We start from the raw sequence: 24,123 nt of genomic DNA on the forward strand, positions 1-24,123 counted from the left end.
ACCACTTCATTTAACAACCAAGTTGCTGGTCCCAATTGTGGTTGCTAAATGAGGACTACATGTATGTGCTCTGTGGGTGTACATATCCATGTGCTTAGCCAGTTTCATGCACCTCCCAAGGTGGGTGTTGTCCTTGTAAAGTCGATGCTGAGATCTGGTTGATTATAGCAACCACCTGAGTGCTCCCCTCAAGCCTGAGTTCCATTTTTCCTTTCTTCTTGCCACCTAAAGTTAGTGAAACAAGGCCTGCTTCTACCATCCCTGGAGGGCAGTGGTAGGATGGGATGGGCCACAGCACCCAGGTTGCAGCTCCCTGGTGGTTTGTGCTCTCCATTTAAAAACCAGTCTGTTTAGAGGAGGTTAGCCCTATTGAAGTGTTTGTTTTTTTTAATTAGTTGCTTGGAGTTTGGTTTATTATTTTTTAAAAATAAAGCTTCTTTTTTCCTTAAAAAAAAGGTTGTCCTCCACTTACAGCATTAAATGTTACAGTGCTACCATTTTCTTCTCTGTGAGTGTATTTGTGTGTGTGTTGAATTGGTATGTGTTGAGGAAAAGAAAAGGAAATACAGGAACATACACACACACAGACATATGCACACATACGTACTGTATATATATTTATTGATATGACTTTCTTAAAAAGTATAGCCCCAAACTTTTCGAAAAGAGACAGCTGAGATTATCAAGAAGTGAAATTCTTTTTCTGAGCTTGGTTTTGTTGACATGGGCTAGAAATTTTTCTGACACTGCTGAAAAGTGGAGAGGTTTCTTTAAAAGAGCTACCCAGTGTGGCATGGGAAAAACAAATGTGTGTGTTTCAAATGTGTGTGTCTTCTGTACAGGGCCTAGTTCATGTGAGTGCAGTCTTATAAAACACACACACACATTCCTGGGATCATATATCCCGTGTGAGTGACTGTGCTAAAGACAAGACATGAGTCAAAAACAAGGTATCTTTATTCACCGATAAAACACAGATTCTGATAATTCAATGACATAGAGCTGAGTGGGCCCAATAGGATTTACAGTATATTCTTGGCTGCAAAGCTGGGCTGATGCTGAGGTTACACTGTGCCCTGGAGTCACTCTGGCAGTTTCTTCTTCCTAGAGCATGCATGGAGCGCCATTCAGATTCTCCCTAGCTCTGGGAATGAAAAAGCAGGCATACGGGGGAGGTCTTACCAAATACCAGGGCTGCAATGGGAACCAAACTGCAGCCCTCAGGGGTGGAAAGTACTTTCTCTGTCCCCAGAAAGATAAGGAATGAAAGAGAGCTCAGAGACTAAAGCAAAAGGGGCTTTAATAGCTGAGAGAAGACTGAAATGGTGGTCCTTAATCTGCAAGACATGCCTACACTGGATAATAATATCTGCACACACGTGTGTGTATTAGAATAAGTGTGGATGGATGGTGCACTCTTTAAGTAACAATGACATGGTCGTGCCTCTTAAAATTGTGCACCATTTGCCATCCACTCCTTTGGGTGTGCAGTCTGTGTGTGCACATGCATGAACTCCCTTTCATAGCTTCCTTCCTAGTCATCCAGCCTAGGCCATGTTCATCCTCAAACTCAAATCCATAACTACATGGAAGCAGTGTAAGCACACATGCCTATAGATAGGGGAAAGATACCTGCATTTGTGAGCACTAGCACAAGCAGGCACAAGTACATATACTTAACTGGGCTGGAAAAACCTCAGAGCAGCAAGAGAACCCTGAAAATTTTTTTGACCTTTTGGTACCTGAAAATGTGAAAGTGTTTCATGAGTCAGCACAGCTAATTCTGATCTTTGGCTCTGAGGCTGCTGAACTTCTCTCCCCCGCCTCAAAAAATTCTGCATAAATATACCTGTACATAAACATAAATATACCGTACATTTACAATTTCATTTGTATAGGCACACACATGTACAGCTATGCTATTTATGGGGCCAAGCAACTCATCTGAACAACTTTTTGACAACAGCATGTGGAGAGATGGTGAAATCTACAAACATGTGAAAATATACAGGTGAAAGCGCACATGTTTCCTATTTCAGTGCAGATGTGAAAAGTTGCACACCTAGAAAATGTTGTCAGTCTTGCTGTCCATAATGTAGACACGTGTGGAATGAAGAACGCTTTTCATTTGTTGTGAGGGGAGGAGGAGCCCGCGGTAAGACAAACTTAGAGCATTGACTGTCTCTCCTCCTTGCCTTGGTCAAAGCTCTAGATGCCAAAGCAATGTCAAGGCAGCATGCACTTGGGTGCACACGCTGAGGGATTAACAGGCATGCCTGTGGACTAGGGGCAGGGATGGTCTGAAATGACTGCATGGTTTTGGCTTGATGGGAATGTAGTCTTAATTGCAATGCCAGCCCAGGACATGTTGTGCCTGAAGAACAGCCCATGGGATGTGTCCTCCACCAGTTCGACACTTAACTCAGGCACCAGTTCTCTTGCCTTCTTCCATCTCACTCCCCCGCTGTGCTACCTGAAGTAGGCTGCTCCCTTCTGCTGCATGGCAGAGCTGCATCCCCGTTTGTTGCTTCAACCTCTTGCATCCCTATTAAAGTGCATGGATATAGCATGACCTTGTTTGCATCTGGAAGTTGTTCTGCTGCATATTGACGTGTGTTAGGGACACAGCTGGAGTGGGATTCTATAGGTCTGCAAATGAAGGAGTTGAATGCTAGAATGAACTTGCAGGTGCTGCTATCAAAGTGTTTTACTGACAAGTGTACATACCTGAAGTACGATTAGAATGGTGCATTCTTTGGTGGGTAGTATGGGGGGAAAGAGAAGTCAGAATGAGACATGTGGAGCTTCTGTTGATGCCTGTTGGGGCTGGCTGTGCTGCTTTTGAGGGACATGACAAATACCATCCATCAACACTTTGGCTGGCTCCAGGGTGGGAGCCTCTGATGAGCCTGGCAATCTCTCTGGGACCATTTGCTGTTCCTCCTGCTCTGTAGCAGAGTCACCATTTGAATGTGAGCATCTCTGATCCAGGGTGGTACAGATTCCATTTCAGAGTTCAAAAGGACTACTGTGAGATAGTTATATGGAAAGCGGAATAGACTCCACTTGTCTGACTTCTAAAGTCTATTTTTATATTATCTATATATCTTCATGCAGGTGAACAAAAGATTGTCTTGTGGGGCAGCTGTCCCCACAATCTGTGAATAAATGTACAAAGCCTGGTAGGAATTGAGGTTGAGAGTTCCAGTTTTTAGATCAAGATTTGTTTAACATCTGTTGGAAAGCAAGGTAGGAGCCAGGACTGGTTAATGAAAAAGGATTCTTTCCCATTGCTTTCAATAGAACGATCTATTGTAAAACTTGGGCTTCATATGCAGAGCTTTATATGAATATTTTCTCATGCCGATATATTTTTGATTCTACTGAGGTGAATGCCCATTTCTGTGGAGAATAGGACTGGGGAAACTAAAACTTGCTTTAAGTGCTCCCTCCTCCAAAGAACTTCACATTGGCTTTGTTCAACCTGGAAAATCATGGTCTATCTTTGCAAGCCATCAGCTGAGACCCTTAATGAGGGTCATGTGTCTCTTCATCAGCAGCCAAACACGTAGGTGGGTGGTGGGTGAGGAAGACAGTGAGAGTGAGAGAGAGAAGCAGGTCAGACAGGAAAGGTTATTGGGGTGTTGGAAAAAGAGAGGTGGATGGTCCCATGCATTTTCAGCTTTGGTCCTGCCCATCCCTTGTTCATCCCCACCCACCCTTGGCATTCAATGCAACTCCATAACAGATTATTCTTGTAGAAATATAACCCCTTAAGGAAAAAAAGTCTCACTCTAGTCAATTTAGTCTCAAATATGGCAGGATGACTGAAAAATATATGTCGCATCTAGAGCCAGCATGACTCCATGAAATGATACTACGCTCAGTTATGACACCCAAGTTAAATTCCCATTTAGTCATGAGGCTGGCTGGGTGACCTTAAACTGGCCACTCTGAAACTGAAATGTCTTGTAGGGTACATGTAAGGTTATAAGCTATCCTCAGCAAATTGGAGGAAAGAGGGGGTGTAAATTGCAATAACTTCTATTTGGTGAAAATTGATGCAGAGCACTGATAAAACTGCCCCTTCCCATTTATTTAGGGAAGGGAACATGTAGAGAAAATGAGTTTTCTAGAATTTGCCAGGAGTTTGACTCCAACCTTATTTAATTAGGTTTTTTTCCCCAAAGTACCCAAACTCCAAAATTAGGTGTTACCTCTCTTAGGGACATTTCTTTTATTGATGAAGGTCTCAATAATTAATAAATAATAATAATAATAATAATAATAATAATATACCCTGTTTCCACCCCCTCCCTGATTTTCCCCATGCAGTGAAAATCCCATAATCACCCACCCTCCTTCCATTGCACTGACTGGGTGGGGAGGGCAGAATTTCCACGTCTCCAAGTTTTTCTGTTTCATCCTCAATTGATCAGAACTTACAGAAGGAGCCTCCGGGAATCCACAGAGATGGTAAAGCCAAGAAGAATAAAAGCTGACTCACGGGGGAAGGATTTGGGTAGGCAAAACAGGGAGGGAAAAATTGGAGCCAGGGAAGCTCAGTCTGGGTAGATGATGAATCCAGAGAATGTGCTGTATTTGTTAGTGTTTCCACCATGAACCTTCCCTCCATCCAGCTTGATGAAGACTTCATCACCTACATCCAGATGCAGGATCACACTGTTGCTGGCATAGTCGTAGTTCTGGTCAGCATCTTGCGCGATAGCGCTAGCACGGACCTAGTTAGAAAAAAAACAGAGGTTCTGCCGAGTCTGCTTTCAGAAACAACGATAATCCAACACTTAGACAGAATCTCTAGTCTCACATCCCCAGGTGAGGTGGGGAGGAAAAACAAAGGGCAAGTGGCAAAATGTGTACGTGATATTACGACGCAAGCTCCACCCCTTACAAAGTTGCATGCAATGTTGCAATGCAAGTACGAAAGGGCAGAGTTTGCACTGTGACCCACAACACATGTTTTTTTCATTTTGATGTCACTGTGGTCAGGAATGGATGCTTATCTTCTTGTCAGTAGGTTTTGAAAACCTGCCAAGGCTGTTCGCTGAAAAGAAACCTTACAGGGTGAATATATTTAATATAAGTAGCCCTTCTCTGTTACTTCAACTTGCATTTAATTCAATCCCCATTTTTTTCTGTTTTCGACCAAAGCCAATTGTTCCAGGAACTTTCCTAGTTTATACCTTGAAGATACCTTTCTTTGAATAACGTTTTCTTCACTTTTTAATTGCTTAATGTGGTTCCTGCATGTTTATACTCCTGAGGATGCTAAAGGTTTTGTGCATGCCATAGGTAGTGGTGGAGTTCAAAATTAAAATTTTCTCCACCAAGAAAAAGTCAGTTCTATGTCTAATACAGGTAGTCCTCACTTAACATCCATTTGTTTAGTGATGGTTCGGACTTATGATGGTGCTGAAAAAAAAAACTTATGGCTGGTCCTTACATTTACAACCGTTGCAGCATCCTCGCGGTCACAGGATCATGATTTGGGCACCTGGCAACTGGTTCACATTTATGACCATTGCAGCATCCCATGGTCATGTGATCACCATTTTTGACCTCCCTGGCCAGTTTCTGGCAAGCAAAACCAATGGGGAACCGTGTGATTCACTTAATGATCACGTGGTTCGCTTAACGCCTGCGGTGATTCACTTCAAGACCACTGCAAAAAAGGTTGTAAAATCGGGTTGTAAAATCAGGTCAGATTTGCTTAATGACTGCTTCTCTTAGCAACTGAAATCCTGGTCCCGATTGTGGTTGTTATGCAAGGATTACCTGTATACCTTTTTCATAGTTTCCCTCCATAGGGTATATTGGTTAACTTTCCAGTCAAGACAGGAACTCATTCTATCATTTCCTGACCATAGAAAATTTCCCTCTATCTTTGATTTCTGAGATTTCATCAAGAGCTGTCTGTATAGTTTCACATATGAGTGTATATGTATGTATGAATGCCGTGTCTTTGTGCACACACACGCATCTATGCAAGCCAAAACATTTTTAAAATAAAAATTCATAGGAAGATATATTTGTATAGGATATGGAATATATATATATATTCCATACCTCCTAATCAACTATCCCCTCAAGGATAACATTTATTTAATTATTTCCTTCCTACTACTATTCTATATATTCCTGTCTACTATAATAAAGATCAAACTAAAAAACATATAAATTGTCTGCCATTGTACTTGATAATACAACAATTTTAATCATATTAATAATATTAAACCCCAAACCAGACATTTATTATTTTTTTATTATACCTTAATAATCTCAATCCAAATCATTAAAGATAAATGAAATCAGCCAAACCCTAAAAGCAATCCAGATAAATATTCTTAAACCCTTATCCCACTTCAAAATAAACCAGAGCATTTACATATCCCCACAATTCGCACAGAGCTTTTTTCTTAAAAAAATTGAACAGCCCAACTGCCCCCCTCAAAAACTCTGACTTCTCTTCAGGAGACCTCCCATACATAATAACCGCTTCTTTTCCATGACGTTCCCTCAGAAGATCAATTTCATTACGGCTTGCAACTCGATCTTTAATTTCTTCAACTCGACTACCCAATCTTCATCCAGCATTTCAACAGAAGTCCCAATCTCACTCTTAGAAGAGACATTTCTGTCGCTGTTAAATTCCTCAGTTTCTTCTACAACACCCCCAACCAGATGACACATTTTAGACCTCATATTTTCCACAATGTCCTGAATGCCTTGCATAAAAACTTGACAGGAATCAGAAAGAATCTGTTTAAGATCTCGGTGAAAGTCAGAGAAAGTCTGCTTAAACTCCTCCATGTCTCAAGCAGTAGATTATGGCACCCCCTAGGAGCGTAACCAGCAAAAATCAAAGATATGAAAGAATTCCAAAATGTGTTTACCTAAGTGAAAGTGAGATATTCAGACAGTTCCCCAGGGAAAGTAGAAGCAGAAAACAGAAAGTTCAAAACAGCTGATTCAATGTGTAGGAAAATACTAATATCTTCAAATTTAGTAGAAAAATAATAACAGGGAGACAATTATTTACTCTCAATCCTCCTTAATATTTGGATGGAAAATGAAGTCCAAAACTTCAAAAGAATTTTTTAAAAAATTGATCCCAAAAATAACAATAAGCACCAAGAGAACCCGATTCTCCTTGCTGTAGAAAGCCTCTCTTAGGGTATGCGTACTTAAAAGAAATAAAAATTGGGTGATTTAGAAATGGGGTGGCTGGTCTTAGTGTCCCTTTAAGGCTACAGCATGGCTTGGAAATGGTGACATGCCGGCCTCCCGGCTAGCTCTTACCAGTCAAACATGAATGCTGTTTGTGATCTTCTAGCTGCAAGCAGCCATCTGGAGGACAGATGGGGTGATTCCAGGTGTTTTCCTTTTTCCAGAAAAACACTCCTGGGCTTCAGGAAAAACCTGCCTGAGCCGAAAAAACTTGCCGCATTTTCAGTTCTGCCCACTGAGCCCGCGGGCACAGCTGTTCAGTCCGCCATGTCCCCGCCAGAAGTCGGTAACAGTTATTGCATATTTCCATCAAGGTAATCTTCCTTACTCTCGGCATCTGCCCATGCCACTTCTGGCCTTCCTGCTTTCTTTGGTGCAGCCCCTGACACTCCACCAAAGGCCAAAAAAGGATGGCTCTCAGCTCCAAACAAGTAATCTACTTTTCATCCCAGTATCCCACATGGGCGCCTTACAAACAGGTTGGGATTACAATTCCCAATTCCCTAGCAGCACAGGCATTGCTCTTGACACCTCAGGCAGCTGTCACCCTCACCCCATCTGGAGGACATTGGCTTAGAGAAGGCTGCTCTAAAGAAAGAATGCTATCTATGAAAAACATGTGCTTTCTGTTCTCCATAGGAGTTGTAAACTCAGGAACTGGGTACTCTGAACCCTGAAAACTGAATCAATTATGAAAAGAGAGCAAATTTGCTGCATTTCTTGTCACTCTGGAGACCCAAGAAGAAATGTCATTCACTGTGCACTCAACCACTTTTCTGCCTCCTGAGATGTCGTGAACACTCAGTGCCCACTCTCCTGCAGCGTATCTTCCCAACACTACGAGCTAAGATACTTCAGGGAACCAACAAGCATGAACACCGGCCTGCTCAGGAAGATTAAGTTCAGGTACCAAATTCTGTACTCATGCGATGTGATCCTAGATCCATGTAACAAATGCAGCTCGGAGCATACCAAACAGTTATTAATCTTTGAGAAGCACAGGATAATTGTAGATTGACAATGGATGGCAGTGGTGGCTCGCAGAGGAGAGCTGAGGCCAGAGTAGCTGCCTACACATCCTAACTGGGCATTAACTCAAAGCCCTATTACTCATCCAATCAAACTTCTAGGGAATATAATTTCTGAGGCTTCCTTCATGTGCTACAGCACCTTGCTGCTATTCCAGACAGTGTCATTTTTGGAACATCTGCCCATTAAATGATTTACACAAGGAATGTTCTAATGTGCATAGACATCTGAGCCTGAGCTTTAAAAATAAATTCCATTGATAGGACTCCATGAGCAGCTGCTTGCCGGCCTGTTTGGGTACTTGCTTCGGAGCTGCTAGAGAAGATACTCTTTCTCCAGGTAGGGCCTTTAAGTGAAAATAGTGTTCTGGCATTTAGTTTGTGTTGGAGGTCCTGGCAAATCCAGCATGCCTCATTAGCATATAAATTGAGTTTCGTCCCAGGATGCAACTCTTTGTGCTTCTGAGGAAGCTGTTTGTTGCCACTCCCACTTCCTCTTTCTCTCTCTTCCTCCTCCTTCCACCAAGAGCAAAGCATGCAGCATGCTTTGCCTCCCGCTCCATCTTGGGCCATGCGGTCAGCCTAAGAAAAGAAACTTCTGCTCCTATTCTACATGCAGCTCTTAGCAGCTGTAGAGCTGAGAGATCACCAAGTATAGGTAAAGAACAGAAGAAACAAGGAACATCATTTTCCACCAAAGATGAATGTAACTGGACCAAAGAATAAAGTCAGTATGACTCTTTTTTACTTTACTTTGAACCTACTCTGTCTAAGCGTGTAATTCTTTATGCTTGGGAGGGCTAAGTGTGTAAGATTAATAACCTGTGCTTTTTGACATGCTCATTAAAACCTTAAAGGTTTTATTTATTTATTTCATATGGCATAGCAGAATGCAGTATTGTTGCATAAAGATCACAAAAACAGTATATAAAAGTGTATAAAATATGGGACATTGGGACAATATTTTTTTAAAAAACATGCAATACAAATGATGAATAAAATGATGAATAAATTAAGTTATGCATGAGTAGTTACTAAAGTAACTAAGCCTATGGCTGGATATATAGATCGTTTAGCCATTGGAGAGCAGTACCCTAGAGATGACGTAGTTCTTGCAGGGAGCCAGGAAACCTTCTGAGGGGACATTCCATTGCAATGTGATATAAAGTTTGCAGGACATTCCCACAGTCACAGCATTTTGGCTGCTGGACCCTACAAGGATTTCCCAGCAAGAAGCAGCAGCATGAACACCACCATTTAAGATAATATTCTTTTCTGTGCACACCTCCTCCACTGTGCTAAACTCTGCTCCATTATGTGGTCCTAGCTGTCCACTAATGTCTTCAGTTTGGTTGTCCTACAAGGCATATTTGGTAAAGATGCATTTGTCCAAAGGTGTTGAGTACCTGAGTCTGGCTTAGTCCTTGCTACCTTTTTCCTCTTCTCACATAACATTTTATGTGATAAGCCCAGCCAAGTGAGAGCAACTAGTTGGATTTGCTTAGAGTTCCACAAAGTAAGAGAGACAAAAGTATTAGGATAGAGCAATAATTCTATCTTCTACTGCTGAATTTCATGAAAGATCGGATGTCCTGCAGTTTTATGGCTACTAATCTAAACACTGTCCTCAAATGACAAGGCTGGGCTTACAGATTATGCTATCACAATTTTGTTCATAATTTTGCTGTCACAATTTTGTTCTTTATTCAAGAAACTTGGTTTCTTGAATAAAGCATGATTGATTGGGTTGGCACAACATGAAGAATTAAAACCAAAGAAACCACATTATGGTTGAGTGTGTAGTGTGAACCCTCTCTAGGAATGTTCTAATATTGTCATATATATAGTCCTCCATCATAGTGCAGAACTGGATTAAGGTGATATGAGTGAGTGGATGAGTAAGTGGGTGGAAACCTGTCAACTCAAATATTGTTCTTCAGTGTTATGCTTCAAGTAAGACCTTGGTGTTTGCAGTCCTGCCTGGCAGAGGATAAAAATGGAAGTCCTACTTACTTTAACAGTAAGAAGGTGGGGCAATGAGTGAATTTGTGCGTGTGGCTCAAAACCTGGAGATATTAGATATTGGATACTTGGATGCTTCTGGAGAGATAACTTCAAGTATTATCATTCAAAAGATGACGACACATTACTCTTTTTCCACTCTCTCTTAGCATATATTCTATAGCAAGGAAAAGAAAAGCGAAGAAATAGAGGAAAGCACAAGTGGGTTATAAGCAGAATGTGAAATCTGACTTCTCCCTCCTTCCCTTGTAGAAATCCATGAATGAAACATGGTTACTACACAATAAAAGCCTGTTTTGCAAGCAAGCCTGGAGCTGTATTAAAGCCACAACACCTATTTCTGGATGTGCAATTTAGTTGCAGGGAGTATAGCCATAGCTAATGGTGCTGAATGATGAATAATCCCAGGGCTCTAAGATTCTTCCCTACCGCAGAATATTCCATAGGTACTTGAAGCGCTCTATGACAGTCAGAGCTCATTGTTACAAGAGTTTTGAATTAATACGCCTATTCCTACAGTTGACTTGCTGTTCCTGAACCTTCACTTCTAATACAGCTCTTCTCTTATAACCCAATATAGAAATAGATGGATAACAAGCTTTGCTTGAGTGAAAAGAACTCGAGTTCGGATAACTCCTATTTTGAAAAATGATCGACATTTACACTGGGGTGTGGGGTGGGGAACGATGGTCTCATCTTCAGATAATTCTTTTGTTGTCTACAGATGAAGTGTTATTCCCCTATTTTATATGCAAGATGACAGGAATTATAGACATACGACTGAAATTATAGACATATAGCTGTTAGCTTCTGCTAGAGAAAGCAGTTGCTTTGAGCGATGCTGCCTTTTGTCCAGAGAACACTTCTGCACCACTATTTTTACATCTAAATTCTCAGGAGCAGCTTTGCATCAACCTGGGAACAGCGCTTTCTCAGAGTCAGGAGGCATACAAGTTCAAACAACAATAATGACAACAATAACACCATGGCTGTGGACTCTCCTTCAGCCCATCCTACCTCCCAAGGTTGCTGCTCTGGGGGAAAAAAGGGAGGAGGGAGGGCTCTGTACAGGGTGTCACCTTGAGCTCTTGGAGGAAAGATAGGTTATAAATCTAGCAAATAAACATTTTTTTTTTAAAAAGTTGTTCAGTGGACTTTTTAAAAGAAAAACAAAGCAGTCATGTTACTGTGAGAAGAGGTTCAAACCTGCTCCTTCTACTGAGGAATGATGTTTTAATTTGGGGCCATTGACAGTTGGATTCTCATTTTTTACATACTGTGTTGTCTTTTCTGTGGAGGGTTGGATTATTACTATTTCTATTGTTTACCTTATTTGTTTGTTTTAATCTGAGTTATATGGATAACATTTGGATGCTACTCAGTCAGCTTCAATTGGAATGGCTCATACGCCTTGTCAAATAAATGGATCCAAATAAAACTTGCCTCTTGGCTCAGTCAAAACAATTGTGAATGGATGGTGTGGTACATGGGGAGGGAGCGAACCCAGGAGCTGAGAGGCAGGAGGGTACCCTCCATGGAGAAGTGCTTGCTCCATGCTCCGCATTTTGCTGCAAAACCATCCTTTTGCAGTGACTCTTCCTGTGCCACAACAGAGCTAGAAGCTCCGCTGCCCACAGAGGCTCTGGCATGTTGATCACGTGGGCACTGAGCCAATCCAGAAGCAGCACGCCTGTCATGCGCAGAAGGGTCCAAAGCCTTGAGCCATGAGGCTGCTGATGGGGGATTGGGTGTTGATTGTCAGGTGATTTAATGAGTTGTCCATGTAGTCACCAGGAGTCAACACTGACTTGAAGGCGCACACACAAAAAAGAATATGCTTGAGAGCCTGCAAGTTTGGATTTTCATTTCCATTCTCTACATCTGTTGCATTATTGTGATTAACAATCAAGGGACTTGTTGTGAGGCTGTGGGCCTGGAGTGTGGTGGCTGAAAAGCAAACCTTAGAAACAGACTGGAAGCCAATCAGATGAACTCTCCCCTAGGTGTCCAAAGCCTGAGAGACATTGCACAGGGTCCAAAGGGATCTGCTTCCCTCAAGGCCACCTTGAAAAGGGTTTTCCAGCACACAGGTCTGAACTGGTAACAAAAGATGGAGCGTTTTAGTATGCTAGTATGGAAAATAAAAATTAACTTGTATTGGCAGCTCCCCACCCCACCCTACCCCAAGTTGCTTTGCCCAAGGCTCCAACAATTCTTAATCTAGCCCTATCCAAGTTTGGATTCCACAATGCTTCGGGTTCCAAAGACTTCCCCTTTGATGCTGGCAATGTCACTTGATTCTCCGAGCCTAATGTTTCTATTAGCATTGCCAGAAATGTACTGTACAGGGTGAACCTCCCAGCTTCTACAAAGAATCCATAGATGGGCACAGATCTGAGAGCAGAAAGAGCACTGTCTGGAAACCAATATATAAACATTTCATCACCACCCCAGATATTGTTTCCAGATGTCAAATTGGCAATTCTTGAACAAAAGACTCTTCAAACAGAGGATAGGGTTTTACTCATTTTCTTATATTACATTTTCCCTTTCTACAGATACCATGGAATTGGAAGAGAAAAATAGAGAAGAATACTATGAAGACACTGAACAAACCCAATTTTTAGTAGCTGGTAAACTGTTATATAGGCTGATCAGCCATGTTTCTCCCTTCCCTTGCTTTATTACATTACATGAAATGTAATTAGTGCATGTTATGTTAATTCTGTTTAATTAAATTAATTTGCATTGTTAATTTCAGCAACAGAACATATGCTACTTTTCAATTCTTCCACACCTCTGTTAATAACGCAACTGAAAGTGTCACCCAGAAGAGAGCAGAATTGCTAAGTAAAGGAGAGAATGCAGGTCTTTTTATTACTGTTGGATTCCCTGTGGTTTGCTGCTGAATAGAGATACTGATACCTATATTATCAAGCGTGTGGGTGTGGGTGTGTGCCTTCGAGTCAGTCTTACAGTTTTCTTGGCAAGATTTTGGAAATGGCTTGCCCTTGCCTCCTTCCCGGGGCTGAGAGAGAGTGACTGGCCCAAGGTCATCCAGCTGGCTTTGTGCCTAACGCAGGACTAGAACCTGAAGTCTCCCAGTTTCTAGCCTACACCAACTGGTCTCTTTACAATCAAGGATAGGATGGGTTAATTTTTATCAAGGTTTTTATTCCCCCAAATGTGCCAGTGACCCTCTGAAATAAATAATTTATGTTAACATCATTCCGCTTAACTGTTTAATTTAATAATTGAATGTTTGAGTTATTTAAATTAGCCACTTGTTTTGTGAGATTGGTGGCTATATAAATTTGACAAGTAAATAAATAAATGAATTAAATTATGTAAAATAAATTGTAGTTCCCTATTGTGAACTTTTGAACAAAGATGGATCTTCATTGGCGGCTGCAATTAAAGTACACTGGATTGCAATTAAATAGAGTGGGAGTGTACTAAGCTAGGAGGACAATCCAAAACCTTTGGACAATAACTAACTCTTTGCACGATACTATCATCTGCTTAGAAATATAGAGGGTAATGAACTTTGCCTTTGTTTTCTATGTAGTCACGCAAGGATATTAAGTCAGACCTTCTTCTCAGTATTTAAATATGCAGTATCTTCCTGACTACATAATTTAACATGGGAAACAAAAGCATAATTCAGCCCAGTTTGAAGATTTTCTACTCCCATTGATTTTTATGGAAAATTAAGTGTCAGCCAAACCCTCTGCCCTTGAAGTTAACATCCTGGTTTACACATCATGCTTTAATTTTCTCAGTTAATATCTAAACCCCAATTGCTGGATTTATATTACATACTGTACTTATGTGTAACCAAACAAAATACATTATTAAATAGCACAAGAGTAGGCAAACTTTGGTGTGCATGGGCCACAGTTTTAGAAATTTTTAGCTTCCAGATAATGTAGTGCACATCAGAAATTGTATACTTTTTTTAGTTTTGGCCTAAAGAATCTATTTTGCTTGGCCCAGAATCAGATATTTACCATCAAATTGTAGCAGCAGCTTTAGTGCATTGGGTGAAGCCAGTCAGTGAGAAATAACATTGTTTAATTTACAAACCAATACAATGCAGATTTACTCAAGCATACTCAAGCATATAGTTTCTTAAATAAGAGTAGCTCTTTACACTCGCATTTAGGATGACACTTACTTATGCCTTGATTGGCTGTCCAACTTAGTGGATGTTCACAAATGTCCATAACTGCCACAATAATTTTAGAAGGCTTCATCTCAAGAGATAGATTTTTTTACATTCAGGCAGATGCTTGTGCTTCATAGTCATCAAGTATTTAATTGTCATGTATAGTTTTAAATACACATATATACATACTCACCATGCTATTCCCTTTGCAAGATTATGCAAAATGCAGAAAAGGACTAAGAAATTGTAAATCAAATTAAGGCACACCATTCACTCTATACCTTTCTATCCTTCCAAAGCACTGATGCTTCCACCATATTTATACACCTCCTCGTACGTTGCCTTCTGTGATTTAAACTTCTCACTTCTCTCTTTTTGAGAGTCTCATCAACACCATCTCACCATGACTCGCTTGACCCATTCACTCTTCCTTTACTTATTTGTCTTGCAACTGGATCCTTATTCACTCTTTATTGCACCAAACCACATCAACGCACTTCTTTCCCTAGTCACTCACTTTTGTATTCAACCCACTTTAATTCAGCAACTGTTCATTTTGACTCTTAGTTCTTCTTAGTTTTCCACACCCTTCTTAAGTAACCCATTTTTACTGCCTCCAACTTATTTTTATTTCTCTTCTGCCATTCCCAAATTTTATTTCTAAATAGCAAAGCTGGCAAAAGCATGCAATTTATACACAGGTGTTTTTGTTTATTTTGACAAACATTCATTTTTTGCAACAGGCTTCATCTTACTTTTCTATCAGCCTTTCTACATCTTTGCACATCTTAAACTTGATTCATCTAACCTCCTGTTTTTAGTAGACATGCTACTAAGCTGTACAAATTTGCTTACTTGCACTAACTTTTCACCATGTATGTATAGTGTACAATTTTTAATTCCATTTTCCCTGTCAAATGCAACTGTTTTGGTTTTTGATAACAAATGGCTTGTTGCATCACATAGTATATCTAACATTCTCTGCAAACCCTTAAGGTTCTCAGCCAACAGCACAGCATTGCCTTACACAAAAGTATATGCATATTCAAATTACCAATCAACACACTTCTAGTCTCATCACAGACATTCCCTATGCAGTTATCCATAAATACATTAAACATGAAATACATTTACATATATTTTACCATGGATTTTAATTATTGCTTAGTTTTTATTGTGTTAATCACAGGAGACCGTGGAAATTATGGCAATATATAAATGTAATTAATAATTCAAGCCTCTTCACTTTATTATACACTTTTTCTAAATCAACAAAGATCAAATAAATTTTCTTTGTCACACACATGGGTTCCTCAGTAACCTACTGAAGAGTAAAAATCTAGCCTGTATACTCACGCCCAGTATAAAGCTAGACTTCATTTCTCACATTTTGCTGTTTTAGCTGAAAAAAATAGATAAATGTAATAAAGGTGTCTGAGCATGCTCTAGTATTTTTATCAATTATTAGAAGTTATACAAATACTTCATTATTGAAAGACTATTTTTTAAAAACAGACAAAACAAGATTTTGAAGACTTTTTGTGACAGACACGCAAATTTGGTGGTGATTTGGGATGCATTTAAGACATAAATCTGTGGTTTTATTACTGAATATGCTTTACAGAGAAGAGAAAACAAGCTACATGAGAATATTTGGAAAATAAAATTCAAGAGCTTCTGAGTACATATGCAAGACAACCTACGCTAGAATTATACAAAGCTTATTATCACCTTCTGTACTCCTTTAATCAGAATTCTGCCTAATGCCTTTCCAGGCACAATTAGAAACTAATTCCCCAAAGTTTTTGTATTCACTCTTTTTTTCCCATTGGTAGAAGGGAATAAAAGCGTTCTTCTGATCCAGTAATTTAAAATGTGAACTCATATCAGACTCCATTTTAATCACTGGTCTTTTTAGGCAAAGGACATTTTATAACTGATTGTTTAAAAACCAGTTTTAAAATAAACATTTTTGCTTTTTAATCACCAATTTTCCTCTGTTGTGGCAAGAAAAATAATGGTTTGTTCACTAAGCTAAAAGACATAGCAGGGCTGCTTTGAATTAACTACCTGTTGGCCTACTCCCACCAACATAGGAACTTGTGAACCCCCTACATAGGATGAACTAGACAGACTCTGCCTAAGAGAATAGATAGACCCAAACTCACAGTCTCCTGACTTCTACCCTTGTGCTTTAACCACCACACCAAATTGGCTCTCTTTTAACCCATTATATTTGTATAATTCATCTTCCATCCTTATTTGTGAGAACTTCCTCTGTATCTCAACCACTGTGCAAACCCCATCTTGTTTTTCCCCCATCCCTTCCTTCTCTTTAACTCACTGTACTGTATTTATACTCCTGTAATAGTGAATCCATTCTATACATCTGAGGAAGTGAGCTGCTATTCACAAAAGCCTTAATGGTTACTCTCAAAAGTGCTTTTAGATTTAGTGTCTATCCTGAAACCTCTGTGCCTAATACATACAACACCCGGGGCTATTTAAAAACAAACAAAACAGAAAAAGATTATTTTATCTTCAAGGAACCACTAAATGGAATCAGAAGCAAACTAGCCTGTGGTCAGAGATCAGAAGTTTTAGTTCTTCAGCTGAGACCCAAAATGTAGAAAATAATTTGAAATGACTCTAAAAGGGCCGTTTTTCTTGATGTAGGACTGCCTCCTTCCTGCCATCAAATAATTTACACAATACATGCCAAGCTATCCTTGTTATTTTATCTATGTACTGCCCTCCACAAAGAATAAGCGCAACATTTTTGGGGAATGTAAATAGTTCCTGATCACTCAGATATCTCAGTTTTTTCTTTCTTCAAATGCGGTAGCACTGAAAAAATAATTAGTACTTTTCAGAGAGAGCACTGGACTGATGTGCGGTGATCAAAGTTCTTAGATTATTTTTCACCCATGAAAGGAATATATGCACGATCCTGATTCTAAAACTCTCACACCCTAGTCGTCCTAAACTAGTCGGCTCACAGAAGGGAAGCAGATATTAATGTGCTAATGGTACTTCTCTGAAGTAACTCTTGAAGCATTCCCTAGTCCTGAAAAGGTGTTAAAATTTGGTGAGACTTCATTTAAAGTTGTCTGCATTAGTCTGCCTTTGGAGGAACCGAATTTCCTTTTCTTGCTGTACCACTGATGCCCGGATTCACCTTGGGCAGTTTAATCCAACAGTGCGCTCAGTGCTACAGGTTTCAGAGAAACCAAGAGATGCATCTGCATACCCAGCTTCAGTGCAAGCGTCTAGGACAGATAGATCAATGATGTGAGAGGCTCAGGCACTATAGTGACAGTGTCCAGGTAATAAATCTCTTGGATAGACAGATCAAAAGAGGCCAGCATCAGGCTTTGCCAAACAAATCTCTGACAATAGAGCAAGCTCTTACATGGATCAAGCTGTCACCAGGGGAGATGAAACCCTCCTTGTATCAGCAAAGGTGGGATAAACTTGCCACGTGGAGCTTACGTCTAAGCCATTGACACAGGGCAATTGCCATGGGGCCGGAGGCAGGATTTAATGGGGAGTCAGCCATATCTGAAGTTGCCGGTTCAAATTGTGCGCAAGATATTTGCTTTCTCTCTCCTTTGTAGAAAAGTCCATGGAAATGACACCATCAAAGATATCTCTTATTTATTTTTTCCTGACTCCAAAAATCACAGGCATGCTACTCTCGGTAAAACAGCCAGTGATGGAGCTTGAACTCCCCAAATTAAAAACAGGCAGACTAGGACTGGAAGGTTTTAAACATGCTGTTATTTACTGTCATGTATAGTACATGCCTTGGAAATAATACTGTACCCAAATTATATGTTTGGAAAGGGATCTCTGTGTTGAGTGATACAACTTATTTCTTGTGGATCAAACGCAGATAAGCGGAGTTCAAACACCCAGTTCTGTTGTGGCTTGGAAATACGTTGCATGCTGTTTGCACCCTCTGGGAACAGCAACATGTCATTCCCAACGTATGTGTGAAAATGCACATAATTAACACAGGCAGGCAAAAGATCACATGCTTTACTCCCTGAGACTGAAATCCAACTTCGTCTTCCAATAAGACCAAGTAAAGTAAATTGAAATAACAACATATTGCCCTCTTGCTTTACTCTTCCTACGTTTCCCTTCAATTCTCCTGCTGTCTCTCTTGCTTCTCTCATCTTTTTTTTTTAGTGAAGCACAGTGCGCATGGATGGTGCCAAATAAATAAATAATCAATTGCAGTAATTCACTCTACAAGCTAATCCCTTAATTAACAACTGTGGTAATGCATTACACACTTGCCACAAGAGGTAGAGAGAGAGAGACAAAGGATGCTGTAAGAGAGCCATCCCAGACCACTCACCACCTCCGAACCAGCATTTCAGCTAACCTAGAGGAACTTCCAAAGGGCTTAAATAGAATAATAAATGGATTTCCTTGGTTAACTAGTCTTTCAGAACCAATGAAGAAACTGGGTGAATGGACATGTAGCAAATGGAGGATAGACATTTAATTATATCATCTTCGTAAAGAAGAACTCACAGCTTTAATACTCCTGTTGCCCAAGCTACTTTTTCGATGACATAATACTGTATTACCTTTTCATTTGAAGATATGTTACTTTTATTGCTAATGGTCATCCCAATAGCCTTGCTTTCCTCACAATTGTCACTCTTTCACCTGCCAGAGGCGAACTCCTCTAAGAATGAAGAAAGAAGGTTTACAGGGGATGTAAGTGGAAGCTGCAATAAAATGTCGCAATATATTCTCACCTCCAAACGAGCTTCTTTTCTAGGTACTAGCCGCCAGCCAGTCAGCCAGCCAGCCAGCCAGCCATGCACACCCCTTAGCTTAGAGCAGGGTTTCTCAACCAGGGTTCTGTGGTACCCTCGGGTTCCATGAGAGGTCACTAGGGGTTCCCTGGGAGATCACGATTTATTTGAAAAATTATTTCAAATTCTGGCAACTTCCCATTAAAGAGTTAAGTTTCATTCTTTATTTTTGGTTTAAGAACACTGTTAATGCATATATACAGGCCTACCCATGAAATGAATATAATAATTTTGTAACTTTTGGCCTATATTTGAGCCTGAATGTGCAGGGGTTCCCCGAGGCCTGAAAAATATTTCAAGGGTTCCCCCAGAGTCAAAAAGTTGAGAAAGGCTGACTTAGAGATTCATTCTATCTTCTTCCTTCCATGTATTAGATTTTTCTTTTTCCCAGTCCCTCAGCATTCTGTGGCGCTGAGTACACTCACCTTCAGAGGATGCTTTGTTTTTTGTTTCTCAGGGCTCTGTTGTGAATTTCATTCCCATCAGCACTCAGCGCCCATGTTTGCTGTTAAAGGGAATGATTGCAGAGAACTGCTGGGGTGAGCAGGCTGCAAAAAGTGGGATACTTCATAGGAGACCCATTTCAGTCTTACTCTTGTCTGGACTCTGAGCTACAAGAGTTGGAGACCGTGACATACACTGCTTTGCTTTGCTGTAGAGCAGTGTTTTTCAATCTTGGCAACTTTAAGATGTGTGGACTTCAACTCCCAGAATTCATGCTGGCTGGGGAATTCTGGGAGCTGAAACCCACACATCTTAAAGTTGCCAAGGTTGAAAAACAACGCTGTAGAGGGAGAGGTGTAAAGGCTCTGTGCTGAGCACTACACAAGAATGAGCACCTAGGGTCAATAGTAGAGGAGGGAATAGAGGAAGGAGAGGCATAATGAGATAGGAAGTTGTAGGTTTGGAGTGGTAGGAAAGTTGATGGGAGGGCCTGCTTTGAGGCCAGCTGCTGGGGGGAGATCTAAGGATGGTATTGGGGCACTCTAGGCAACTTCAGCTCCTGATCTCTGATAAGGGAAAAGAAAGAGAACATTCTCTGGCCTAGTACTGGGATGGCAAATCTGTGCAGTGAGTCTCTAAACTAATTTATGTGGCCTGGGAAAAATGAACTGAAGGCTCCTCCATTAAAGCAAACAAGCAGCTTAAAATCTCATAAGGGTCAGAAGGAGCCCCTATTCAAACACTTTCCACAGGGGGTGAGGAATTGTACACAGAAAAATGGCTTAAAAAAAAAAGCAAAACTGGATATGGAGAAATATGGAGAAGTATTGGGGTAGGCTGGCATCAATGAAGCGGTGATGAGCTTTCAGGCCGAATGGCTGTGGTCTAGTTTTATTTTGGTCTGACACGACAAAGCAGCTCACTCTGCCTCTGAAGATGCCAGCCACCAGCTGCTGGTGAAACGTCAGGCCAAAATAAAACTAGATCACGACCATTCGGCCTGAAAGCTCATCACTGCTTCATGGAGAAGTATTCCCTGGACATCATAGGAAGCAGTATTGCAGGACCTCTGCCCTGGGCCCACTGGTAAGGACAGCCTTCTACCCCTGTGGCTGCTTTTCGTGCATCACCACTTGTTTTTCTCCATTCTCCAAAGAATGACTGGAGTGATCATGAGGAGGAGTCGCTATTGCCAGCTCATTCACATGCTGTTTTCTGGCCTGTGGTGAGGACTGGACTTGGGGATGGAGGGATTTGGGGGTGATAGGTGAAATGAAGAGGGCCCCCCTGACTTACTTGGTAAAGTGATTCAGCTAAGTGCTGCATTTCAACTGATGTGAGGTTGTGTGAAGATTCTGGGCCTGGTGTTTGGTCTGTGATAGTCTGTTCAAGTTTGGCAGTCATCACTGGATGATCAAGCAACACCTGAACCATCAAAACAACCCTTTTGATATGACACATTTATTGACTACGCTTTCTCTTGGATAGAGATGATAGATGGAGGCATTGGAAATGCTTCTGCTCTTTATTGGTGACCATAATGATCTCTGCAGTTGTTGCCTTTGTTTGTTTGTTGGTTTATTTATTTTACAGTCCTTAAAATGTGCCCCAATTCCAAAGGACTCTGGGTGGCATCAAAACAAAAAAGGGGGGGGGGAAATAAAATTTGTGGAAGTTCAGCAAAGTTTAACTGTTTTTATGGCCTGGCTGAGTATTATTTCCTACTTCTGCTTCTTCAGAAGATCAAATTGCAAAGAAGATAAATAAACATTTATATTTATACCAGTTTATAAATACTGTAAATAAATAAAATTTATTTATATAAATAAATGTCGCAATATGATTACTTGGGTTTCTGTTGGCCAACGTGTTGTCCTCCACAATGCATTTATGAAAGGAATGGACGAATGTTTATATAATGGGAGTGCCTGGTCTGTAAGCAATGCAGAGAAAACATGCCACAGCAGTGAGATCCTGGCTCTACATCATCTATATCTATGGCTGACACAAGGCTCACAATGTACCAGTGGGTAACCTTTAGGTAAAAAAGTCTCTCAATTTCTGCATTCAGCTGCAAAGCAATAAAGTGGGCCATTCTTTTGCTGCCCTTCTTTTCTACCTGGTTCTAAATATTCTATGGCTAGCTGAGCATGGCCAGTCCTTATTACACTGGGTATTGATTTGGTTTTTTCCTCCTATATTTTCAGTTAAAATACTTCTTTAACTTTCTCAAATCTCAGGTTTCCCCTTCCTTCATCCATCCAAGCAGATTAATATTTTTCTACCTATATAGTGTCTATTTTGGATATGGCCACATGCATATCAGCTTTTCTTTATGCATCTTAAAATAATTATTTACAAAGGTGAAAGCTCCATCAAGTTGGGCTTAACTCCCGGTGCTTTATGTTGTTCCTGACAACAACACACAAGTGGTTTTCTGATGTCCTGGTGACAACAGAAAGGTGACAACAGAAAATACAAGACTGAATCTTGTACTTTCTGCTGGAGGGAATGGTATGAGTGCATATGCCTCTCCCTTGGTCTATCAAAAGAAAAGAAAGAGAAAAAAAAGGGAAGCTAAACAGAGTCACTCCTGGCTAGTATTTGGATGGGGAGACAACCAGGAAGGACAAGGGCTGTAAGCTAGACTGGGAAGTCAAAAACACATCCTGGAAGAGGGCAATGGAAAACCACTTGTGTGTTGTTGTCAGGATCATAAAGGATTCCATAAAGTCACCGGGAGTTAAGCCCAGCTTGATGGAGCTTTCACCTTTGTAAATAATTATTTTAAGATGCATTTGGCCATGGAGGAAATATGCCAAAATGGCAGTTGTATGCCAAAGGGTGGAGAAAGGAAAAGGAGGAAAGCATGTGTGGAAAGAAGAGGTCAAAGACTGACAGAACATTACTCCTTTAATAGAAATCTTTGACCTCTTCTTTCCACACATGCTTTCCTCCTTTTCCTTTCTCCACCCTTTGCCATTAGCTGGTAAAACCTCCATCAAGTTGGGCTTAACTCCTGGTGTCTTTATGGAACCCTTTATGATCCTGACAACAACACACAAGTGGTTTTCCATTGCCCTCTTCCAGGATGTGTTTTTGACTTCCCAGTCTAGCTTACAGCCCTTGTCCTTCCTGGTTGTCTCCCCATCCAAATACTAGCCAGGAGTGACTCTGTTCAGCTTCCCTTTCTTTCTTCTTTTTTTTTTCTTTTGATTGACCAAGGGAGAGGCATATGCATTCATGGTATGATAAATCAACTGAAATGATAAATGCTGACAGAAATAGAATCAAAACAGGACAGTTGAGAGTTATTTGGTTATTTAAACAAGATAGGGAAAGCACGTAGAACACAGCTTCCAGATTTTTTTCTAGCCCTTCTATAAGCGGCAGCCATAGGAGGCCTCTGAATTTCTTCTGGATAATGAAGTAACATGTTGGGTCAGTGGGTGCTTTCTCTTAACAGACTAATCAAGGCAGGCATATATATGTTGTGTCTGTGTCTATGTGTGTTTCTGCTCTTCCCTTGCATGTGTTTGTGTGCATGCGCTTTAGAAGCACAGGGTGGGCTGCATACTTGCACATGGGTCATGCGATCAGAGGGATGGAGGCTTAGAATGGAGGATGTGGCAACATTCCAAGCCCCTCCCCAATTCCTGTCCCATTGGGATGCATTGAGAAAGGTGTTTTTTTTAAATCTGAACCCCTATCCAGAGTCTGCCCATTGTTGAACTCAAGCTTTCATTCACTAGCTTCTCTCACCAACCCATAGTCCAATTTTGGAGAGCGATCCTGCTAACATACAGCTAGAGAGAGAGAGTCAGAGTCTTCCCACAATTTCTTTCCAACATTCCAGTCACTGGAAAGACTAAAAAGAGACAAAGGAGAACTGAGCTACAGCATGTTGACTGAAAATGAAAAAGGAAAGTGAAGCACGTGAGAGTATAATGGAATGGCCTCTGGTATTGCCCTCCTATGGGAAGACAAGAATATATCACACATTTTGTTGCAGGTCCCACTTGTTTGGTATGCTTTTTGCACAAGGTGATTTACTACACCAATGAGATTTTGTAGGAGTGCGTAGTGTAGAGGTCAGTTGTAACAAATTAATGTTGTTAAAAGAAGTGAAAATGGCTGTGTATAGGAGCGTTTTGCCCACTCTTGAGAGTTGGGTATGTAGGAAAAAGCAAAAGTTGTGTGCAGTGAGAACTGGGTCCAGAAGAAGTAGGCGTGGTAAAACAAGAAGAGAGAGGGTCACGAATGGGGACGTGCTGAACGAATGTGGACTGAATACAAAAATGAGCAATTCAAGAAGAAGTGTGTTGAGGTCGTAGGCAGAATGAATATGGACTGAATTGCAAAACAAATCCAGGAAGGA

General features: G+C 40.7%; 1 protein-coding gene across 1 annotated transcript in view; it reads right to left on the reverse strand.

Moving 5' to 3' along the window:
* Positions 1-4,562: 4,562 nt before the first annotated feature.
* The window catches only part of C1QL4 (complement C1q like 4), a 28,535-nt gene continuing 8,974 nt past the window's right edge, over positions 4,563-24,123 (reverse strand). Inside the window, exon 2 of the mRNA XM_063293552.1 lies at positions 4,563-4,742. Within this exon, the coding sequence (XP_063149622.1) occupies positions 4,563-4,742 (180 nt within the window). The remainder of the gene's footprint in view (positions 4,743-24,123) is intronic.

This window comes from Candoia aspera, chromosome 2, assembly GCF_035149785.1.
Source record: "Candoia aspera isolate rCanAsp1 chromosome 2, rCanAsp1.hap2, whole genome shotgun sequence".
In the NCBI taxonomy this organism is placed as follows: Eukaryota; Metazoa; Chordata; class Lepidosauria; order Squamata; family Boidae; genus Candoia; species Candoia aspera.